We start from the raw sequence: 20,513 nt of genomic DNA on the forward strand, positions 1-20,513 counted from the left end.
ATGCAATAGAGCTCAAGCTTAATGGAAAAGTTAAGGTAAGAAACAAAAAGCTTCTATATTAAATACCCACCCCCCCAACACCAACCAACCAGCCAACCAAACCGCCCCAAGCCAAACAAAGGAGAAAGGAAAAGGAGCTTAAGGGTTTCAAAGACAAGAAATTACTGTTTCATCAAAAAATCAGTGCTCAATGGTTCAGAAAACAGCAAATTTTTTTGATATTATATTTTGAATAGTTTATCCTTCAACTGCTCTTAATCATCCAAGCAAACTAAAAACTGCACAATAAACAGGGGCAACAATAGCCCAGGTCCTCTAATTCTTTGACAAGAAATTATATTTCAGTATGAGTAATTGAATCATCTTATATCTTGCTCCGTAAGAGAAACAAATACTCATGATACTTTACCGGACAGAGAGTAAAAGGCTTTTTGTAATGACTCAGAGTCTCATTTTTGCTTAAGTTTTTAATCATCCTCATCTATTGCCTGAAGAACACTGTCTTTCAATTAAGCATTTGTATCATGAGAAAGGGAGCAGTGATACAGCAGATAAAGAGTTTTTGTGGCAGTTCAAAGCACACATCCAAGCATTGTTCCAGGGTCAGACCAAAGGCTAAAAGGCTCCTTCCTGCTAACCTATTTTCCTGGCCTTCCACAAAGGAGAGCCAGTCATAATGCTGTCAGGCAAACCCTTGCACTTGGCTGATATCCTTATCTGTGAAAGGTGAAACAGCAGCTCCCTGAAAAAGTTATGCACACAGTTAAATTCTGTGCATTTCCCAGTGGCATCCCATTTTTACTCCAAAAAAAAGAAAAAAAGACATTCCCCCCCCCCCCCCCCCCATTTTAATCCCTTCATTGCTGGACGTGAGGCCCTTACTAAATAATGGTATCATAGCAGTAATTTTTTCTTCTTACATTAATTTTAATTCCTGAATTCTTCATTCTTCTTTCTTTTGTCTGACTACTTATCTGCAGGTCTTTCACTTTTTTGCTCAACAGCAGAAATGAAAGGGCACACTGAACAGGTTTGTTGTAAGCAAATTAACGTTGCTGCACATTATAAAACAAAATAAAATCCAGAACAAGTTCTATTTGAAAAGTATTCAAGCTGCTGCATGTTGAGTATTGCTCTACAAAGTAGACACTAATGTTAGTATAGCAAATCAACTAAGTAACTATGAATCCTTCCTGTGTCAAACAATTTCTGGGTAGAACTTCTTAATCTGTTTGTTTAAAACATAAAAGTGAGAGTACAGAAGCAGTTTACAGCAAGAAGATAGCTTGCCTTGCTGTCCTAGACATCTGGATGCTGTGTACAGTTTGCATAAAGTGTTTGCCATAACATCTGCAGGGCAATCCTACCTCGCCGTACGTCACCTTTTGCGCAATTCTGAAGTTTATAGAACACACTTCTGATTTTTTTCTGGTGATAAAATGCTATAGAAGGGCCTTGCCCAGCTGGCTCTCTGCCACATCAGCCTGAAGAAACCAGATTAGCAAAAATAATCCACAGAAATCACAGATTTGTGGTAGTTTTCCAATAATTCCCTATGAAACATGCATTACACGTTAACTTCAGGTTCTGCCCATTCACTAATTACAAAGGAGACAGTGAGTCAGTAAAGCCAAATGACCTCCTTCAGATCAGAGTAAAAGTTTTACTTAGCACATGCACTAGATTTCAGGAATTACTAGAATCCCAAACCTGCATTCAGGAGAACAGACTGTCGCTCTGTCCCAACAAGCACTGAATTTGGTAAAGAAACACATTTGCTTTTCCTGAAAGAACTATTCAGCTGGAGCTGTAAGATTAACAATTGCCTACAGTACAAAGGTTTTCCACAACTTTGTAGAGAGCTACCAATGGATGAAAGGAAGAAAAATACTTCAGAAGGAACCTGGTGCACGACACAGCAGCACAGACCAAGTTGCCTAAGAAGATTTCTCACATGAAGCAATTTCCTTTCAGTGATTCCTGTAACTGGGAACGCTGCCCGTTTTCTGTTCAGTGATTAAAAGTTCATAGCACAAGCTCCGGCTGCTAAATAAACAGAGGAGCTTCATAAATATAAGGTGATCTGACGAGAAACATACAGAAAGGGCAAACACATTTATCCAGTAAAATAAACAAGATGTGGTGATTTTCAATAGGTGGAAAGTTAATTCTTATAGCACATGGCATCAGGGCTGTGAAGCATCAAAGATATTATCCAAGATAAAAGTTTCTCAGTACCTTTTCTCATTTACCACTCAATTTATCAACAGCACACTTGGAAAGTGTTCCCTTAGTGTCCCGGGATAATGGGTGGCATGAAAATGCCCATCAGAGTACAGTGCTGACAGAAAGAAGCAGTTAGCCTTGAAGAGTTGAAGTCTGCCAGAATTTATTACTGGATTCATCATATCTTACCAGAACGCCTGAGCTAAATGGACTTTACAAAGTAACTTCTGGGAAGAAAGGATCATAAAATGATCCTGCTGTGGTTGGAGATTGTGGGGTAACATGAATAAATTATTGACTTTGTGTCAACAATTTCATTTCACATTCTTGGGTTCAATAAAGAGAAATCTCAAACAAAAACTGGGTCAAAATGGATGGTGAATGGGAGGAAATAATTATTGTTCTGCTCCTTAGAGAGATTAAAGTAATTTTTCATGTGCACCCCACAGCACGTCCATGAGTCCTGGATTGTCTTAGAAAACTTTATAGAAAATAAGGTTCTGAGATTCTCAGTTCTACACTGAAGTACACAGGTGTACTTCACCTATACAGTCTAATTTTGCAAACAGAAAACCTACATAATTTTAGGCTATCAAAGATTACTCCAGCTTTTACATGGAAAAGCCTCACAAAATGTTTTTCCCTTTATGTCTGTGACTTCATGGATAGAAGTTAATGCTATAAAACTTTGGAAACCTGACAACAAAGGAGCAGATTTAGGACTTGAGGAAGGCACTAGACTGGAAAGGAACCAATTCTGAAACCTGCCCATAGGTCAAAGTGCAGCACAACCTGGCTGACTATCTTCCTAAGCAAGAGGCATTATCTGAGAACAAGAAGATACTATAGAGTAGCTGGGAAGGTTGTTTTTGTGATGTAGACATCAGCCCAGCAGTATCAATGATGTCATTTAGCAGCAGCCAGTCCTGCAACAAGCTCTCATTAGCAAGCAAAGACTATTTAGTCTTTCCCCATAGTCCCAGTCTCTCAGGATTTCAATACTACTTTAAGACAGCAATGAGCATCTTTTAAAGATAATGGGAGTGAAATATTTCTGAAGTCTAATAAAATCCATCTCTAAACCATTTTGGTATTCCAAATTCCTTAACATTAGCAATAGATCCTATCTTTTAATGTACTAAAACTGTCTATAGTATCCTAACAAGGAAGCTATTCTCTCAATAATAAAAATGAATATTCAACCTCTGTAATCAATTCAAGTTTACATGAACTTTAAGTAAGTACCAGAACTTTAAAAATGTATTATACGCCCATATACAAGGTTTGGGATTTCTTTTAACTTGCCTTTTCAAAATCTGTTTCAATTTTATAATGACCTGTACCAAATGAAGAAATAGAAGTTATGGATTATTGTATTGAAGAAAATCCAATATTTTTTTAAAACTGCCTTGATTAAAATATGATTGCTATGTTTTTGTCTGGCACCAGCTGGAATGAACAGGTAATTCTAAGGTCACTTACTTACTGGCTGCTAATCATTAACATTAGTTTCTAAGGACTCCCATTAACTTATCAAGTTTCAGGAAGACACAGCCTATATCATCTTTTTTTGCTACAATTATCTCCTTACAGGACCATGTAGCTCTTGAGGTAACATGGTAGAAACCTACTCCTCTTTGGGTCTTAATGGTGCTTTAAAAATTCAGACGGTTAGGGTGGAACTCAGTTCCATGAGGTCATGATTTTGCAGGCATCTAAGCCAAAACCATAGGTTCTCATTTAGCTGCCCTTTGTCTTTAGTCATTAGCTTCTGCTGCTGTCTGCTAAACCAGAGCACTTTTTCTGTGAAGCAGCATTAAATGCCTTGGCAGGTAATAGATCTCAAAGAAAGCTCTGATAAAGCAATACACAAACCAGTTGTAGCCTTGTAATGTATTTATGGATTTTCTTTCGCAGAGACTGAGGACCCTCACTGCAGCAATACACACTGACCAACTAGAATTTCTAGCTCACTGCTTTTTTGGCGTTCAAGTGCTGCTGCCTGGACCAGCTGAGTGTTGAAAACTTGACGTTCTCTTTTGCACTTGGTCAGTAAGACATGTCCCATGTTTTTTCACCACACAATCAGCATGATCACCATAAACTAACTGTCATTTTAATTGTTCTTTCACAGTTTTGGAGCCACTTCTTTCAAGCAGTTGTGCGGTGACATAGCAAACCTGTTTACTGCTGGTTAAGGCCATTATCTCAGCTCACTGGAAGTTTGAAGAATGCCTTACCTTGCACAAGCAGATGGCACTTCAGTAAAACTCATTGTTAATTCAAGTATCCATAGTTAAAGTAGGTACAAAAATTACTTAGTCCTAAAGTATGTACAGGTGACAATGATTGGATCTGTCCTAATAGATGGTGACTTGCAATAACATCATACCGCAGAATAATCCTGCAGTCATTGTAACTTATTCATATTGTTACTTTTATAGAAATAATTAATGTATCAGTTGCTCAAAGTTCATGCTTTGTGGCTGTCACAGGGATGCATCTCAGCCATTCAAGAGCTGGAGATCTTCAGGAGATCTTCAACTTCCAGGTGATGAAATTAATGCACTGTTCAGACAAAGCACCACTGAGGTGTAGAAGCCTTGATACTGCTATGCTCAGGAAAATTTTGCCTGAGGGAAAGTGATGAGACTTGAACTTGGCTACAGGATTTAGGCTTTCTCTTTTTTTTTGGTGTATACAATGAACTCACTGAAACTTCCAGCAGACTCCTAGTCTTTAAAGTTATGCTTTGCTAGAAAACAAAAATAATAAACAGAAAGAAAAGGCTCTGTAACAAGTGAAAACTCAGTGCTGATGAGCAAGGCTTCAGATGAAACATTGGCAACAAAAGTCTTTTTGCTTATTGTGCCCTTGGCAGGATGGTATTTTCCTCTCATCCTGCTTTCTACTCTACAAGCTTTCAGGTTCATCTTGGGTTGAATGAGCTGCATGTATGTCTCTGGGGTCAAGAAAAGCTGTCTTTTTGATTTCACCTCTGAGATTTCACCGCAGCTCAATTCCTTTCTTGCAGGCATGCTCCCTGCTCTTCTTTGCTGTGTTCCAGGGGCCACAGACCTCTGCTGATCACTACGTCTCTGGCCAGTCCCAGTTGCAATCCCATACATAGGGAGCATCCAGGGGAGGTGCAATCTCTTCTCCCTTCAGAAGGTCCAGCTGATCAAAGCAAGTGAATGTTAAAACAGAAGCGCAGCCTTTGTCTTCACTATCCAGTTTCTCTAATTTTAAGAAAATAAAAGGTATACTGTTCATATGGTAACCTGTACACAGCAGATCTCCATTGCTGTCATAGAGATAAATTGCCACACTTAATAACAAAACTTCGATTGACTGCAATGCTTTAATTCTCTTTCAAGTCTAGCTTAAGACAATTCCAGCTTTTCAGCTGTTGGCAGTTCTAACTTCGTGCAACACAGAGATGAGTTCTTTGCATTTCCAGATTACCGCTCTAGGACTAACCGAGTTAGTGTTGATTCAGAAATCTTTAAATGATGTGAAACCTTACACTAAAAGCAGATAAAGAGTCACAGCAAAGGCCATCCCTGAAGTTTCTGTATCACACGTCACCACACCTACAGAGGAGGAGGAGACTGATGCTTTCAGGAACTGCTCGAAAACCACAGGGCCTGAAAGCACTGCAGGAGAACTTTCTACTGAAAGAGTAATCAGGCTGTTTCATTTAGGATGCTTAGTGACCTAACTAGTTATATGACACCTCTACAGGATGATTCAAAGCACGTAAACTAGGCTTCTCTGAGTAGCTGTCTCAGATATCTGAGTTTAGGTGATTAAAATTAAGTAATGTGAATAATTTAAATAATGTTTTTATGGCTGCTGCTGTCTGATGTACGTGCATTCAGTCAAGTGTGTTGCTGTTCCATCTTGCACTGGGCATAGTCCTTGCATTTGTATCTGAGTGACTATTGAAACTCTGAGGGAAAATAAAGGTTAAACTTTCTAGAAGTGTGAGATTCTGTCTGGAAGCTAAGAAGTTCAACAAAGCCAAGTGCAAGGTCCTACACCTGGGTCAGGGCAATCCCAGGCACAGCTACAGGCTGCGAAGAGAAGAGATTCAGAGCAGCCTTGCAGAGAAGGACTTGGGGGTGTTGGTCAATAAGAAAGATAACATGAGCCAGCAGCTTGTGCTCACAGCCCAGAAAGCCAACCATATCCTGTGCTGCATCAAAAGGAGCGTGAGCAGCAGGTCAAAGGAGGTGATGCTGCCCCTTTACTCTGCTCTCGTGAGACCTCACTTGAAGTATTGAGTACAGTTCTGGTGTCCTCAACATAAAAAGGATGTGGACCTGTTGGAGCAAGTCTAGAGGAGGCCACAAGCATGATCAGGGGATGGAGCACCTCCTGTATGAAGACAGGCTGAGAAAGTTGGGGCTGTTCAGCCTGAAGAAAAGGCTGCGTGGAGACCTCATAGCAGCCTTCCAGTAACTGAAGGGGGCCTATAGGGATGCTGGGGAGGGATTCTTCATTAGGGACTGTAGTGATAGGACAAGGGGTAATGGGTTTAAAATTAAACAGGGGAAGTTCAGGTTAGATATAAGGAAAAAATTCTTTACTATGAGGGTGGTGAGGCACTGGAATGGGTTGCCCAAAGAAGTGATAAATGCTCCATCCCTGGTGGTGTCTAAGGCCAGGTTGAGCAGAGTCTTGGGTGACATGGTCTAGTGTGAAACATCCCTGCCCACGGCAAGGGAGTTGGAACTAGATGATCCTAAGGTCCTTTCCAACCCTAACCATTCTACAATTCTACAATTTATAAACAGTTATAGCTTAATCCTAGGGGTATATCAGATCCTGGCCATACATTAATTACATATCAAGTAGTTCCTTGACAATTATGTCAAGAAAATGAAATAATAGCTTTTAGTAACTGTGGGGTTGACATTCACTTACGGCTTACTTACAGTTAGTGCTGGCCCACGTTGTTAGTAAGTCAATGACAAACCAGGGAGAGTTCAGAGAAAAGTAACCACAGTAGGTTTGGAGGGATTGACTGACAAGAAAGATGAAGAAAGTGATCTATACACAGATCTCGACTACAAGGTGGCTGGGCATAGCAAAATGAACATGTGAAACATCACACATAATTTAAGATTATAATTAAATGTTCTGGATGAAGAATAACTGATTAAGTTTGCATGAAACCAGGTGATCTCAGGAATTAAAATGCAATTAAAGAGGTATAATAAAGCAGAACATCATAGAAAATGCTTTGACAATTTTGTAGTAATGGAAACTGACTTGCTTGTAAAAATTTGAAAGCAGACAAAGCATACTTTGAAGAACATCAGGAGAAAGAAGGCAATTAAACATAGGTCTGTGCCATCTGCAACTGAATCTTTTGTTCTCTTCTTTTGGTGTTGAGTGATTCCTTCTGACAGCACAACAGTTGGTATGCAATTATTTTGATTCCAGAACTTTTGGTTCAGAAATTGAAACCTCCACAATCAAATATTAGATCTAAGTTATTGCATCTCCCCAAGACACTTCAATTACTATTAATTGTCTCCCATTTTCTCAATTAAATGTTCTTTAAATACTGCTTGAAGTGTCTTTTTCTTCATTTGGCTAGCAGACTAGATTTCCCATTCCAGCTGATCCTTGTGAAGAGAAAATGAGAAGAAATGTGTTTACAGGGCAGCCTACTTAAATTAAATTTCCCCTGTTCTGTGTTGAAAGAAGGCAAGTTACTTCATTTCCCCTAGTCTTCAAGAAAGTTTTAGATGACATTCAGCATTTGGTAAAGATTGTTCTGCCTTTGTATCTAATTGGGGATTTTTTGAACAGGAACCAGAGTTCTTGTTACTGAAATCTGAAATACCCTATACTCTCCAAGATTAACTCTTAAATTCGAAGTAATATTTCATCTTAGAATGGAAGATCAGTTGCTTTATTAAAAAGAATATTTTGCTGCCACAAGACTTACAGAGCTTTCTGTGTTTTTTAAAAGGACTTTCACCTATGTTAAAAAATTACCTACAGAAGATGACTCATAAGGAAGAAAACTGGAAGACATTATGCTCTTCCATGACTTTGCAGGCAGCAAGAAGAACAAGAAATATCAGCTTCCCAAAGCGCTATAGAAGCCTGATTAAAATTATTCATGATATAATAAGCTGTAGCTACTGATCTGATGGCAATTATAATTACCAATGATTTTTCCAGACAGGGTGAATGCTATAGTCTGAAGCCCTCCTCATTTTCCTTTCCTTACATCATGGTTTTGGGCAATAAAACCTTAGTGATAGACAAGATTCTAGCCAACACTTATTCATAGATCAAAGTCTCTTTTATGGGATGGGATAATCAATTTTAAGAGAGGTCCATGTCAAGTTTTAGGTACTCATGACTATAATTTGAATTTGGACCTGTACATATATTATAATTCCATTATGGACATTTTTCTCATATACTAAACAGGTCTTATTGTATTTCCCAATTCTCGTGTTCCCATGATAAAAGGCTTTCAGATAATTTCTATTTAACATGGTTGCTTTACCTAAAGCAATGATTTCTATGCAGATTCATTCAGTAGTACCTACTGCACCACCTATTCTCTTTCATACTGGTTTTAACAAGTGTTAAGAAATAATCCATTGCTTCACGTGCTAATGCAATATTGAAAAGATTAAAAAAATCCAAGTAGATTGCAATCTCAGAGGTAGGCAGAAGAGGCAATTTAGCCACCCCACCCAAAGAGCTACAATTATTGACAGTCTTCATGGTGGAAGAGAATAAATCTTAAAGCAACAATATATAGAAACTTGTAAAATGTCTGTTTTTTTGGACAAGTTGGCAAGGAGAGCAGTGAGGTTTTGTTTCTGGCAAGTCATTATCTATATGTAGGGATAAGTTTAGTCCCCTGACAAGCAAATCCATTGTTTTCCTATTTAACCAGCAGGATATAAAAATAAAAATCTGACAAACACATACAAGAGAAACAAACAGAAATGACAGTGCTGTGTGATAAAAGCCAGAGTTCTGAAAGATCTTGCTTGTGAAACTGTACATTATATAAATCACTATTGATTAATTTGACGTATGACAGGCAGCATTCACAGAAATGGAAAGTTTTGCTCTTCTGACTCTGAGACGTGAGATTTTAACAGGAAGAAGCAATTTTCCAGTTTGCTGAGAGAACGGTTTTGATACAATTTTCTTTGTATGAAAACATAATTTTCAAAATTCTAAAACTCTTAAAAGCAAGAAGAGGTCATGAGACATGTTGAAGTAGTGAGCATGTGTGGATACCTGTAGTTAATTCACTTAGAGATGACTGAGCAGACACATATATTACTATCTCCCATTTTTAAACAGTATTTTTACAGTTTTATTTTAATAAAACCTAGTAAAAGAAATACAACTGAGAAGAGAGTACAGTGTAGAGAATAAAACTAAACATAGTTCAAAGGGTTAGGGTTTTAAGAGGTTTTCTTTTGTATCTAAGAATGCAAACAGGTCTCACAACAGCATCTGTTTTCACTCTGTGTTTAAAAGGCCATAGCCACACCAATAACATAAAACTCAAATTTACCTTCCCAGTCTGAAAATGAGGTTTAAACCAAAAAAGAAACATCTTTCCCTGTATCAGAACAAATACCAGGTGAAATATAGTCCTTAGGATTTTTCCCTATTTTACTTAATCACTGTGACTTTCCTGCAGTTATTTATTAATTTTTATAAATAAAGCCTCACCATTTCTAAGAGATCTGAAGACAACTTTTTTGGAAATAAAAGCTGTATAAAACTCACCTGCTGTAGATGTAGCATCCCATGTAATTGATTTCTTTGTCTAATTTATACCGCCGGAAGTCCTCCCAAGCATCTTTAATGGCTGTCATGGCCATTATAACACAAATTGGGATCATAGAAACTTCTGGTTGGAAAGCATTCACGATGGGCACAAAATTCAGCAGTGCAATGACCACAAAATAAATATTAGCAAAGCGGTGAAACTGCTCATAGATATTTTTAGGGAGGAAAGTCAAGATGGTATATTTTGTAGTCTTAATTTTGTTGGAGTCATAGTATCTGTTTGGATTTTCCTTCCACTTCTTACTGCCAAAGCTCAAGTTGGAGATGATCACTCGTTTATTTTCATTTTTCTTCTTTCTTTTCTTTACTTTTCCTCTCTTCTCCAGCTCTTCATTCTGGATTTCAGTGTCTGGAGTACCACACTGGCAGCAGGTTTCCTTGAAAAAATGTTTTTTCCATATCATTCTAGAGAAGCAGCCTGGAACACTTTTCCTTGACATCTTGTTTTCCTCTCAATATGTAGCCTCAAGTTGAAATCCAACGAAGTTATAAGAGTTCAATAATCCAAACAAACTCCCGAGTCGTAGAGAAAAGAGTCGAGGTGTCTGAATCCCAGGACTGCCTCTCCTTCCACCCCAGCCTCCACCTGCCTAGGGACAGGTATTATCCTGACTCAGCTGCGCCAGGTCCTAGAGCCTGCTGAGGAGGCTGCACCTTTCATATGACAAAAGCATCCTGAATGTTTTGTTATTCCTGTTAGCATACACCTGGAGGCCCTGTTCAGAGCACTTCCCTGGCACTGACTATCTGCTCACATGAAGTGTCTCTGTTTTAACACAGAGCAGCGACAAAGCTGAGAGCACACTCACGATTTTCACGGTTCACTCCACGAATTTCAGAATCATTTTATAAGCTTGGGTGTTGCCAGGAAGTTCAAAGGTAATAGGCAGAGCTGTGTGTCCCAGGAGTCAACAGATAGCTGCTGTAAGTCTCAATGCTGACACTATTTCTCTCTTTTACTTCCTCTATCTGCTGTTTCTTTTCATGACCATAAAATGGATTATTAAATAAACAAACCTATGATATGGTAGTTGCGGGAATTATACATAAACATAGGCAATTGAAGGGCAGTCTACCCAGATTTCCCCTCAGCCTGATCTTTGATAGACCTCCTGCTTCTGGACACCTAAAGCGTCCCTCTCTTGCCCAGTCACCCCTTCCAGCCTCTCATTTCTTCTTCCCCATTGGTCCCTGTGCCTCTGACACGTAAGTATGCTAGCACAAATGAGGGCTAGTTTCTATGAAAGCTAATGAGATGTGTGCAAATCACAGTAATTTTTTCTCTATGACCTGGGCTTAAGGAAAGGAGAAAAAAGGAAGAGATCCAAACATTTAAACTTCTAAATGAAAACTCCTAGCTATTTCATTGTATAGTGACAAGCTAGGTACTCTCAAGTCAAGTTAGTACTTGGACAAGAAACTATGATGAAATAAAAATGTTGCAATAAGAATTGCACATGAAAATATTTCTTCCTTCTGAGTCAGTACTGAGCAAACATTGCAGCTTACTGCAGGTGTTGTACCATCTCCAAAGTGAAACTGTGCTGTATTGATCACCTGTGGTTACTACAAGTCCTATACATTGGTTTTTAGTTTCTGGTTATGCTTAGATGTAGTTTATTATTAATTTTTGTATTAATGGTTTTAGTGTCAAAGTTCAGAAAGACATTGCTCCAATTTGTTAAACAGCCCCAGTAATCCTTTCCAGACTTGGATACATTTCATTTTCCCTCCAGATTCTTCTGCTACCTGGGGAGGATGTTGTGTGTGTTGGCAAGCTGGTTTGGAAACTTGGAATGAAAACTTGTATATCAGCACCCACTGTTGTGATATGAAACAAAACTTCAGTGATCTCAGGATGACTTAAGTGAGAGAAATAAGGCATTTCTAAAGGCAGAACAAAACTCTTTTATAACAGCTTTTCCAAACTTACTATACTCCAAAGGAAGGAGGGAATTGTACAAAATCAGATGAGCAGTTTCTACCACATCAAACACAGGGAAAAATAATCGGTTTAGTTTACTTACTTGTCATATACCCTGGTTTTAGAGGAGTTTATTGTCTTATCAAATTGGTATTTTCTGTAGTCTTCTACAGCATCTTTAATCATACTGGCAAGCAGCACTACAATCAGAGGCACCATGGTAATCTCCCTATGGAAGACTTCTACTTGTGGGAACCAGTTCAAGACCACCAGAAAGAAGAAATAAAGATTACCCAGCCTGAAAAGGTATAAAATAAATTAAAAGTAGTCAGAAATTAGAATGTGTCCTTTTCTTAATGAACACCCCCTATTTTGTGTCAAAGGAACATTAATCTTTTCACTCCTTTACCCTCCCCTCTTCCTTTCCCAGAATGAATTAATCAGGTGCTTAACTGAGATGCTAATTTTTTCTTTAGAACAGCCTGTGATGTACATTTTAATAATGTTACAGCTACCCTCAATTTTTCCACTTATTATGAATACCTTTTTCCACTAGGACCTGAAACTTCTTTAATGATCCCCCATTGCCCGAGTCCTGAAAATAAGCACAAAATCAAACAAAAGCCTCCAAAACCTTCAAAACCCCAAAACCAGTGTGTAACAGAATGGGTGTAAAAACCCACATATTCAGAATGGAAGGATCCATAAAGTGTTCCACTGGTGGAAGATCAAACTATAAATGTGTAAATCTAACATACAATGAAAATTTCAAAGCTAGAGATGTATATACAACTTTCATTTATATTTATTATAATGATATTTCCATGAGCATCTTCTTGACACAATTTCTTATGCTGGGCACATAATTTCAAACCCACACTTGGAAAGAAACCTGACCTAGCATTTGCATATACATGTATACTGTTTATAAGCTGGTAAACAAAGTCCCTTGCCTTTGAAATCTACAGAATTTCATAGGTGTCTCAACACATCCAATGAATGTTTTTACATCTCCTTAAAAAGTAAAGATTTATGCAAGAAAGAAACAGATGGATTTTGAAATAAAAAAGCTTGAAATTTTTACACAGAAAACTGTTCCAGCACGCAAACAGGAAGCTGGCCATGACACTGGTTAAGTGCACCCAGTGTTTACTTGCTTTAAACATTTCAGTGTGTATTAAGGGACATTTGGTTACAAATAATCATCACTAGATTTTAGTAATGTGACAACTACAAAAAGCAGCCCTCCTCTATCATTCTCACATATCATTGTCTCAACGACAGCTCTTAAACCTCATGTATCACTGAATTATGTTTTTTACCTGTGAAGCTGCTCAAAAAGATTTTTGGGCAAAAAAGTGAACCATGTGTATTTTGTGGTCTGTATCCTGTTTCCCGAATAAAATGAAGAAGCTTGTTTCCAGTCTTCCCACTCTCTTTCATTGTCAGGTAACACAATCCTCCATTTGTTTAAGTTGAGTTTTGGTTTGTCTCTGACAGAAGACAGCAGTGGTGTTGATTCTGAGGGAGTCTGGGAGGAACTCTGAGCTCCTAGTCGCTGCCAGCGGTACAAAGCAGAGTCCACAGACAAAGCCATTCACAGCAGGGATGTCAGTCTGAAAGACAAATGCATGACAAGAAATAAACCCCAATTCCATTCTGGTAGTAAATTCCCTTCATGTCTTGCTAGCAGAGATTTAAAGCAGCAAACAATACTCAGTGCATTGCATGTTCAGTCTTTGATATCAGCACTACCTTCAGAGAATGCACAGAATAAAGATAAAACAAAATCTTCAATATGGAAATAGCTATTTATACCTTGGGAGGGGGTGGAAACCCCAGATCTATTTTGTGTGCGTTATAACAGCAAACTACCATAGATAAAGCCAATTTAACAGAGGTGAGCTGGCTTTTCCATCACAAAGTCTGTATCATTTCCTTCAGTCATAAACTGCTACCAAACCTATTCAGGTATTTTTCCTCAAATGTCTGGCTTTCTTACAATACTTTTTCTATTCACACTTACTTACAGAAGGACTGATTCATGTGTCTAATCTTAAAAGCTCAGATAATAAAGAGCCACAGCATCAGCTTAATCTCATTTACACTCACATAATAGTTTTCCAGAGTCTCTGTAGAAACATATTTTGAACAGAAAATGCCAGCCAGCACTAAAACAATTTGTGTTTTATTGGTCGGAGAGATAAAGGAATTAAATCTCCCAGTGCTAATCCTATTATCATTGAACACTTGTGTTTTGATTTGTTCATATATCCGCAACTGCAATTGCGATCCAGTGTGCAGAGCACTCAAGCTTCAGCAGCACAGGTACATACTGTTATGCTCAATCTAAACACAAGTAAAATCTCAAACCAACAGCAGGAGTCTGGGGACTGGAAGTTGCTTTACAGTGATGAGGCACTAAATGTGGAAAAGCAAATAGGAAAAGTTACTGGCCTTAAGCAACTTCAAGGTTTCACAAAACAATGTGTGAACTGAACCCACCTCTCTTAGACTTGAAATACAAGAGGGGAAAAAAATGAAACTTGGACAATTGCCATTTAGATCAAGTCACTTAAGAACGGGTTTAAACTTTATTTAATAGCAGCAGAATTTGAAGCAGACTGAGAATATCTGTCTGTGTTTGTATCAGTCTAAAGAAACACATTTCAAATGCATTAAACCTTTGAAACTGTTTATAACAGCAAGTCCTTTGCTTCTCCAGCTTCCTCTTTCAAAAAGCCCACTTTTTACTGCATACAATATATGACTTCCTCTGGAAAAAAAAACCATATTCATATTTAAAATATGTACATGCTTGAGCTTGGAAGGGGGAAAAAACATTTGAAGTGTGTTGTTTCATCAGCAAACAAGAATTGCTTACACACTATTATTCACTAGCTGCTCAAAAACCTTTAATTCAGAGTTCAGGTTGCTCAGCAGTGCATGGGGAACCTCTACAGTATTGGGAATGGCTGGCAATGAAAAGACAGAAGATGCAAATACACATTATTTTTGATCAATAAGAATAAAAAGAAGCCTAAACTTGCCATCAATGTTAGGAGACGACCTAGCAGGAAAGAAGAAAGTACTCAAAGATATGTCCTTCTGAGAAATGATATTTTTCTATAATACAGCTAACTGCTTACATGAATTTGCTAACTTACTGGCACTTTGATGTGTTATGACAGTTACTTTCTGTAAGGTAGGTAATCCATGAAAATATTGCATTCCTCTGGCAATGTATCTAACACATCTGTCCCAGATCTTTCTAAAAGAGCTTCATAAAATCCCTTTTCTGCAATTCTAATATATTTTACATATGTACACCCATTTGACTTGTACTTTTACAGAGATATCATTGAAAGAACCAATAAGTGTGGTTTTCTTCAACACACATTTACTAAAGTGATTGATTTTCTTCCATCTGGCATGTTTGGGATTTGCCATATATTCCACTTCAGCACAGATGAGGTCAGAAATGACAGAGAAGCGTCAGCCATGGTTGCAGAAAGTTGCATTATGCTCATTTACCCTCTAACTGCTTGAGGTGCAATATGAGGAGAAATACAAGGAAAGCCTGTGTCTGTGCTTAAGCTGTCAGACTTGGAAAGTAAGGGACAAAAAGAACTCCTCTACGTCCTTAAAATCATAAAACTTAATAAGTGTGAGGAAGTCTGGAGAAATTATTCATGTAAGTCATAAGAGGAATATCCATTACAATTTCCTTCTATTGCTATATAATCATGGCAGCAGTAGAAGGTTTTAGTGTCTCATTGTCCAGTCTTTTGTGAAGTCATAGTAAATTAATGCTATAACTATCATTCCAACAGAGTTGTAACAACTGTGTAAAAAGCCTCAGTTTCAAGAAACTATTTTCCCTCTTTCTTTCTATTCTATTATTCATGGATGTGCTGTGGGTAGGTCTCAACAAGGCAGACACATTTTTCTCACACAGTTTTAGAGAGAGACAAAATTGGGCAATCTAACCTAGGACCAGTTGTGTGAATGCCACTCAAGTTTTCCACAATCACAATCATATATTAATTACATGAATTATAATTAATCATTACTTATCTTATTCTTCCTTTTAGGAAAGGAACTCCTTCCCTCATTCAAGACTTTAGTCACTCTTCTCTGACCTTCCAGGGGAGCTACCACTGTCTCAAGAGACAGGCAAGAAGCTAAAACATGTCTCGGTATCTAAATCCCTGAACTACTTGGGCCCACTGTAGGAGAGGATCTGGGTCGAGACCATCTTAAAAACCTGAATGTGCACAAGTCTGTGGGACCTGATGAGATCCATCCACGGGTCCTGAAGGAGCTGGCAAATGAAGTTGCGAAGTCACTGGCCATTGTATCTGAACAATCATGGCAGTCAGGTGAAGTTCCCGATGACTGGAAAAAGGGAAATATAACCCCCATTTTCAAGAAGGGGAAAATGGATGACCCAGGGAATTACAGACCAAGCAGTCTCACCTCTGTGCCTGGCAAAATCTTGGAGCAGATTCTCCTGGAAGGCATGCTAAGGCACATGAAAATCAACAAGGTGCTTGGTGACAGCCAGCATGGCTTCACTAAGGGGAAATCCTGCCTCACCAATTGGGTGGCCTTCTATGATGGGGCTACAGAGCTGATGGACAGGGGTAGAGCAGTTGATGTCATCTACCTGGACTTGTGCAAAGCATTCGACACTGTCCCACACAACATCCTTGTCTCTAAATTGGAGAGACATCAATTTGATGGATGGACCACTCGGTGGATAAAGAACTGGCTGGATGGCCGCACACAAAGAGTTGTGGTCAATGGCTCAATGTCCGGCTGGAGACCAGTAACGAGTGGGGTCCCTCAGGGATCAGTGTTGGGACCGATCTTGTTCAACATCTTCGTCACTGACATGGACAGTGGGATTGAGTGCGCCCTCAGCAAGTTTGCCGATGACACCAAGCTGTGTGGTTCGGTTGATCCGCTGGAGGGAAGGAATGCCATCCAGAGGGACCTCGACACGCTTGTGAGGTGGGCTGATGCCAACCTTATGAAGTTTAACCATGCCAAGTGCAAGGTCCTGGTCCTGAGTCGGAGCAATCCCAGGCACAGCTACAGGTTGGGCAGAGAAGAGATTCAGAGCAGCCCTGTGGAGAAGGACTTGGGGGTGTTGGTTGATGAGAAAATGAACATGAGCCGGCTTCAGTGTGCGCTTGCAGCCCAGAAAGCCAACCGTATCCTGGGCTGCATCAAAAGGAGCGTGACCAGCAGGTCAAAGGAGGTGATCCTGCCCCTCTACTCTGCGCTCATGAGACCTCACTTGGAGCATTGTGTGCAGTCCTGGTGTCCTCAACATAAAAAGGACATGGAACTGTTGGAACAAGTCCAGAGGAGGGCCACAAGGATGATCAGGGAACTGGAGCACCTCCTGTATGAAGACAGGCTGAGAAAGTTGGGGCAGTTCAGCCTGGAGAAGAGAAGGCTGCGTGGAGACCTCATAGCAGCCTTCCAGTATCTGAAGGGGGCCTATAGGGATGCTGGGGAGGGATTCTTCATTAGGGACTGTAGTGATAGGACAAGGGATAACGGGTTAAAACTTAAACAGGGGAAGTTTAGATTGGATACAAGGAGGAAATTCTTTCCTGTTAGGGTGGTGAGGCCCTGGAATGGGTTGCCCAGGGAAGTTGGTAATGCTCCATCCGTTGCAGTGCTCAAGGCCGGGTTGGACAGAGCCTTGGGTGAGATGGTTTAGTGTGAGGTGTCCCTGCCCATGGCAGGGGGTTGGAACTAGATGATCATAAGTTCCTTTCCAACCCTAACTATTTTATGATTCTAACTTCTACATTTGGAAGAAAGAGAAGCAACACATAAGCAATTAAACTAATATGTATTTAAAGTAAAGGTACAGAAATGTGTCAGCTAAAAACCCAGTTACAGTAAAACGTGAGATGAAAAACGTGTAAGCTGGTGTTAGCGCAGGAGGTTAGATGCAGTAGTCACATTATTTCACAAGCTTCTACCAATATTTTGGAAATGTGAAGGAATAACCAAAGCTCAAAACCACTTGTACCTCACCCATAAAATTATGGAAAAACATATGTCCAAGAAATTTTCAGGACTTCTGTTTTTTGATGAAAGAGCGAACAACACACTGTAAGTTAAAATGGCATCATTCACACTGTCATAAGGAAGGTCTTGGAAGATCAGAATTTCTTTATAACAAAAGGAAGACTGACATGCTCTTTCTGTAGAGTCTGGGATGCATCAGGCAATTCAGAGGGAGAACATCATTAAACACTTATTTCTTTTCCATTTGCATATGAATTAAAACATCCAACTTCTATTAACTGAAAAGAGTGCATCCTGCTATTCTTGGAAAATGTGTACATTTTGCCTAACAGTTTTGTAATAGTACTCTGAAAAATTGTTTGTGAAAAGCTATTTACTACCCTGTTTCAGAGATGATTTTGCATATGCAATAAACACAATAGGAATGTATTTATTGCAACAAGCAGCCATTAATTATATCTTATAGAACCTAAGGTCACCATTTCTGTTTTGAAAGCCTCATTTTTTTTCTTCTTGTTGCATTTAATCAATGGATGAAACTGTCACCACTGTTAAGGTTAGTGCTACATCTGCCCTAAACATCTTCTCCGAAGCCAAAGCACGCTCAAGATTTAGCAGACCCTGTGGTAAGCTTTCACAGGTAGCCCTTGCCTGTATCCATAACATAAGGGCATCCAGAGGATGTGAACATATTTGGGAACTAGAGAGAAACAGGATGATGATTTATTCCTTCTGTTGAGAGAACTGCTGAAAGACAGAAACAGAAGAAATGATGCCAAGTCCTTTCCAAGTGTGGATTTCAACATGTTTGGGTGGTTCAGCTAATCAGAGATGAATTACTGTATAATAATCTGTCTCAAGACCTCTCAGACAGGCCTATGCTTGTTTTTTTATTTTTTTTTAATCTCATAACATAGTGGGAATATGTAGACATTCTTATACAATGGTGACATTTTTGGCAAGAGACATACCTTAAATAAGAAACAAACCAGAAGCAAGATAGCATTATAAGACCTAGCATGCACTTGATACAATTTGGAGCATTCTCAATATCCGAGTGCTCAATTGAGAACTTCTATTTGTGAGCACTGGAATTGCAAGCCAACTAAAGTATTTGGGAAATGTTTCCCTTTATTGGAAAAGGAATACCCGATGATGGTGTTTTCCTTTTTCATACTTGTGTTGACAATGGGAAGAGCCCCTCTCAGTTTTTCATAGCTAGTCTATATGATTAGCATCCTGCTTGTGACTGCTTAATCTCATCCAACATTAAAGAAAACTTTCCCATTTTAAGATAGAAACAGGCTGCATTAGAGACCCCTGCCAGTGCTATTAACAAGGAAGGATCAGTTGTGAGACATACAAGTATTCTTTTTAAATATTATCTCTCTTTTGAAGCGTCTTGTATTAAGAAATGGTATTGCTGATTGAAAGAGAAAGCTCATCAGAAAGTCAGAAATAAGAAAACAACTTTTTCTCTTTTGAGGTTGCTTCATTCTTGCCAAATGACAGACTCAGCTGCTGATCTCTGCAGCCCAGACTTCAGAAGCTGGAGAGGAATCCCATCTCTCTTTCATATGCACAAAACCTTTTACACAATCATGCCTCATGTGCAAGGAGATGGTAGTTCCACATTAAAAAGAAAACAATCCTGCTCATATGCATATGCAAAAACAGCTTAAGAAACCTGCAATACAAAGCTGCAACTTTCAGAGCTATGAAGGAAAGACAACGTCTATACCTCCTTTTCAAATTTAGTTGAGTATGTCTGAAAATCTGACTTTAGGGCAAAATTTCAGACAGGGTGGAGCTTATTTTTGAGAATCAGTACTGTGAGAAAATGCAGAGGTAGCACTTAAATGCAGACGCATGCATTATCAAGAGCTGCAACTAAGAAAGCGTCCTTCCAAGTTTTCACCTGATATTTTCATTTTGACATTTCCTGTAAGGCAAGAAGACATTAAATAACACAAGTCCCTCCAGTTCTGAATTTCATTACTCCAAAAATTCTATTATATTTCATAATTAAAAGAAGCAGCAATTTTTCTTCTTGATGTCTTATATGGATGATATGGCATCTATTCAAAAGAGTCATTCAGGGGAACGTTTGTCTGGGGAGATAAACATTACCAAGTGAGTTGAGCATTGTAGAAATCTCAGCCATGAACTTCTTTATCTGCTTTGCAATTTTCTGCTAGGAAGCTCTTTCATTTTTTGGTAATGCTATTTAAAAATACCTCCTCAGTGACATCAGTTCAGAAAAAAGGCCCCACTTTGTGGTTAAGACTAATGGAAAAAGGAAAGGAGATTGGGAAGAATGAGGAAGGTGATTACAATAATTAGCAGGATACAGAACACAGCTAAAATTACGCTGTAATGTTTCATATTAGAGAAATAATACCTGCAGGATGAAAGTTGCTAGAAATTAAGAGCTCCAAAGAACTGTTTAATTCAACAA

At 38.9% G+C, this 20,513-nt stretch overlaps 1 protein-coding gene across 3 annotated transcripts in view; it reads right to left on the bottom strand.

Annotated features, from left to right (window-relative positions):
* Positions 1-16,192, bottom strand: part of ATP10B (ATPase phospholipid transporting 10B (putative)) — a 55,276-nt gene extending 39,084 nt beyond the window's left edge. Inside the window, exons 1-3 of one of the 3 annotated variants that reach the window (XM_057409839.1) lie at positions 16,075-16,192; positions 13,324-13,617; positions 12,105-12,299 (exon numbers count right to left, since the gene is read on the bottom strand). In XM_057409839.1, the coding sequence (XP_057265822.1) occupies positions 12,105-12,299; positions 13,324-13,598 (470 nt within the window). In that variant the 5' untranslated portion in view covers positions 13,599-13,617; positions 16,075-16,192. Of the gene's footprint in view, positions 1-10,014; positions 10,097-12,104; positions 12,300-13,323; positions 14,522-16,074 lie in introns of those variants that run through there. The other 2 variants (XM_057409838.1, XM_057409840.1) reach the window with 2 other exon arrangements.
* Between the last annotated feature and the right edge of the window lie 4,321 nt (positions 16,193-20,513).

The sequence above is a fragment of the Pezoporus wallicus genome, unplaced genomic scaffold (genome assembly GCF_028554395.1).
Source record: "Pezoporus wallicus isolate ANWC-B61680 ecotype Strahan unplaced genomic scaffold, APGP_CSIRO_Pwel_v1 contig_4309, whole genome shotgun sequence".
NCBI classification, from domain to species: domain Eukaryota; kingdom Metazoa; phylum Chordata; class Aves; order Psittaciformes; family Psittacidae; genus Pezoporus; species Pezoporus wallicus.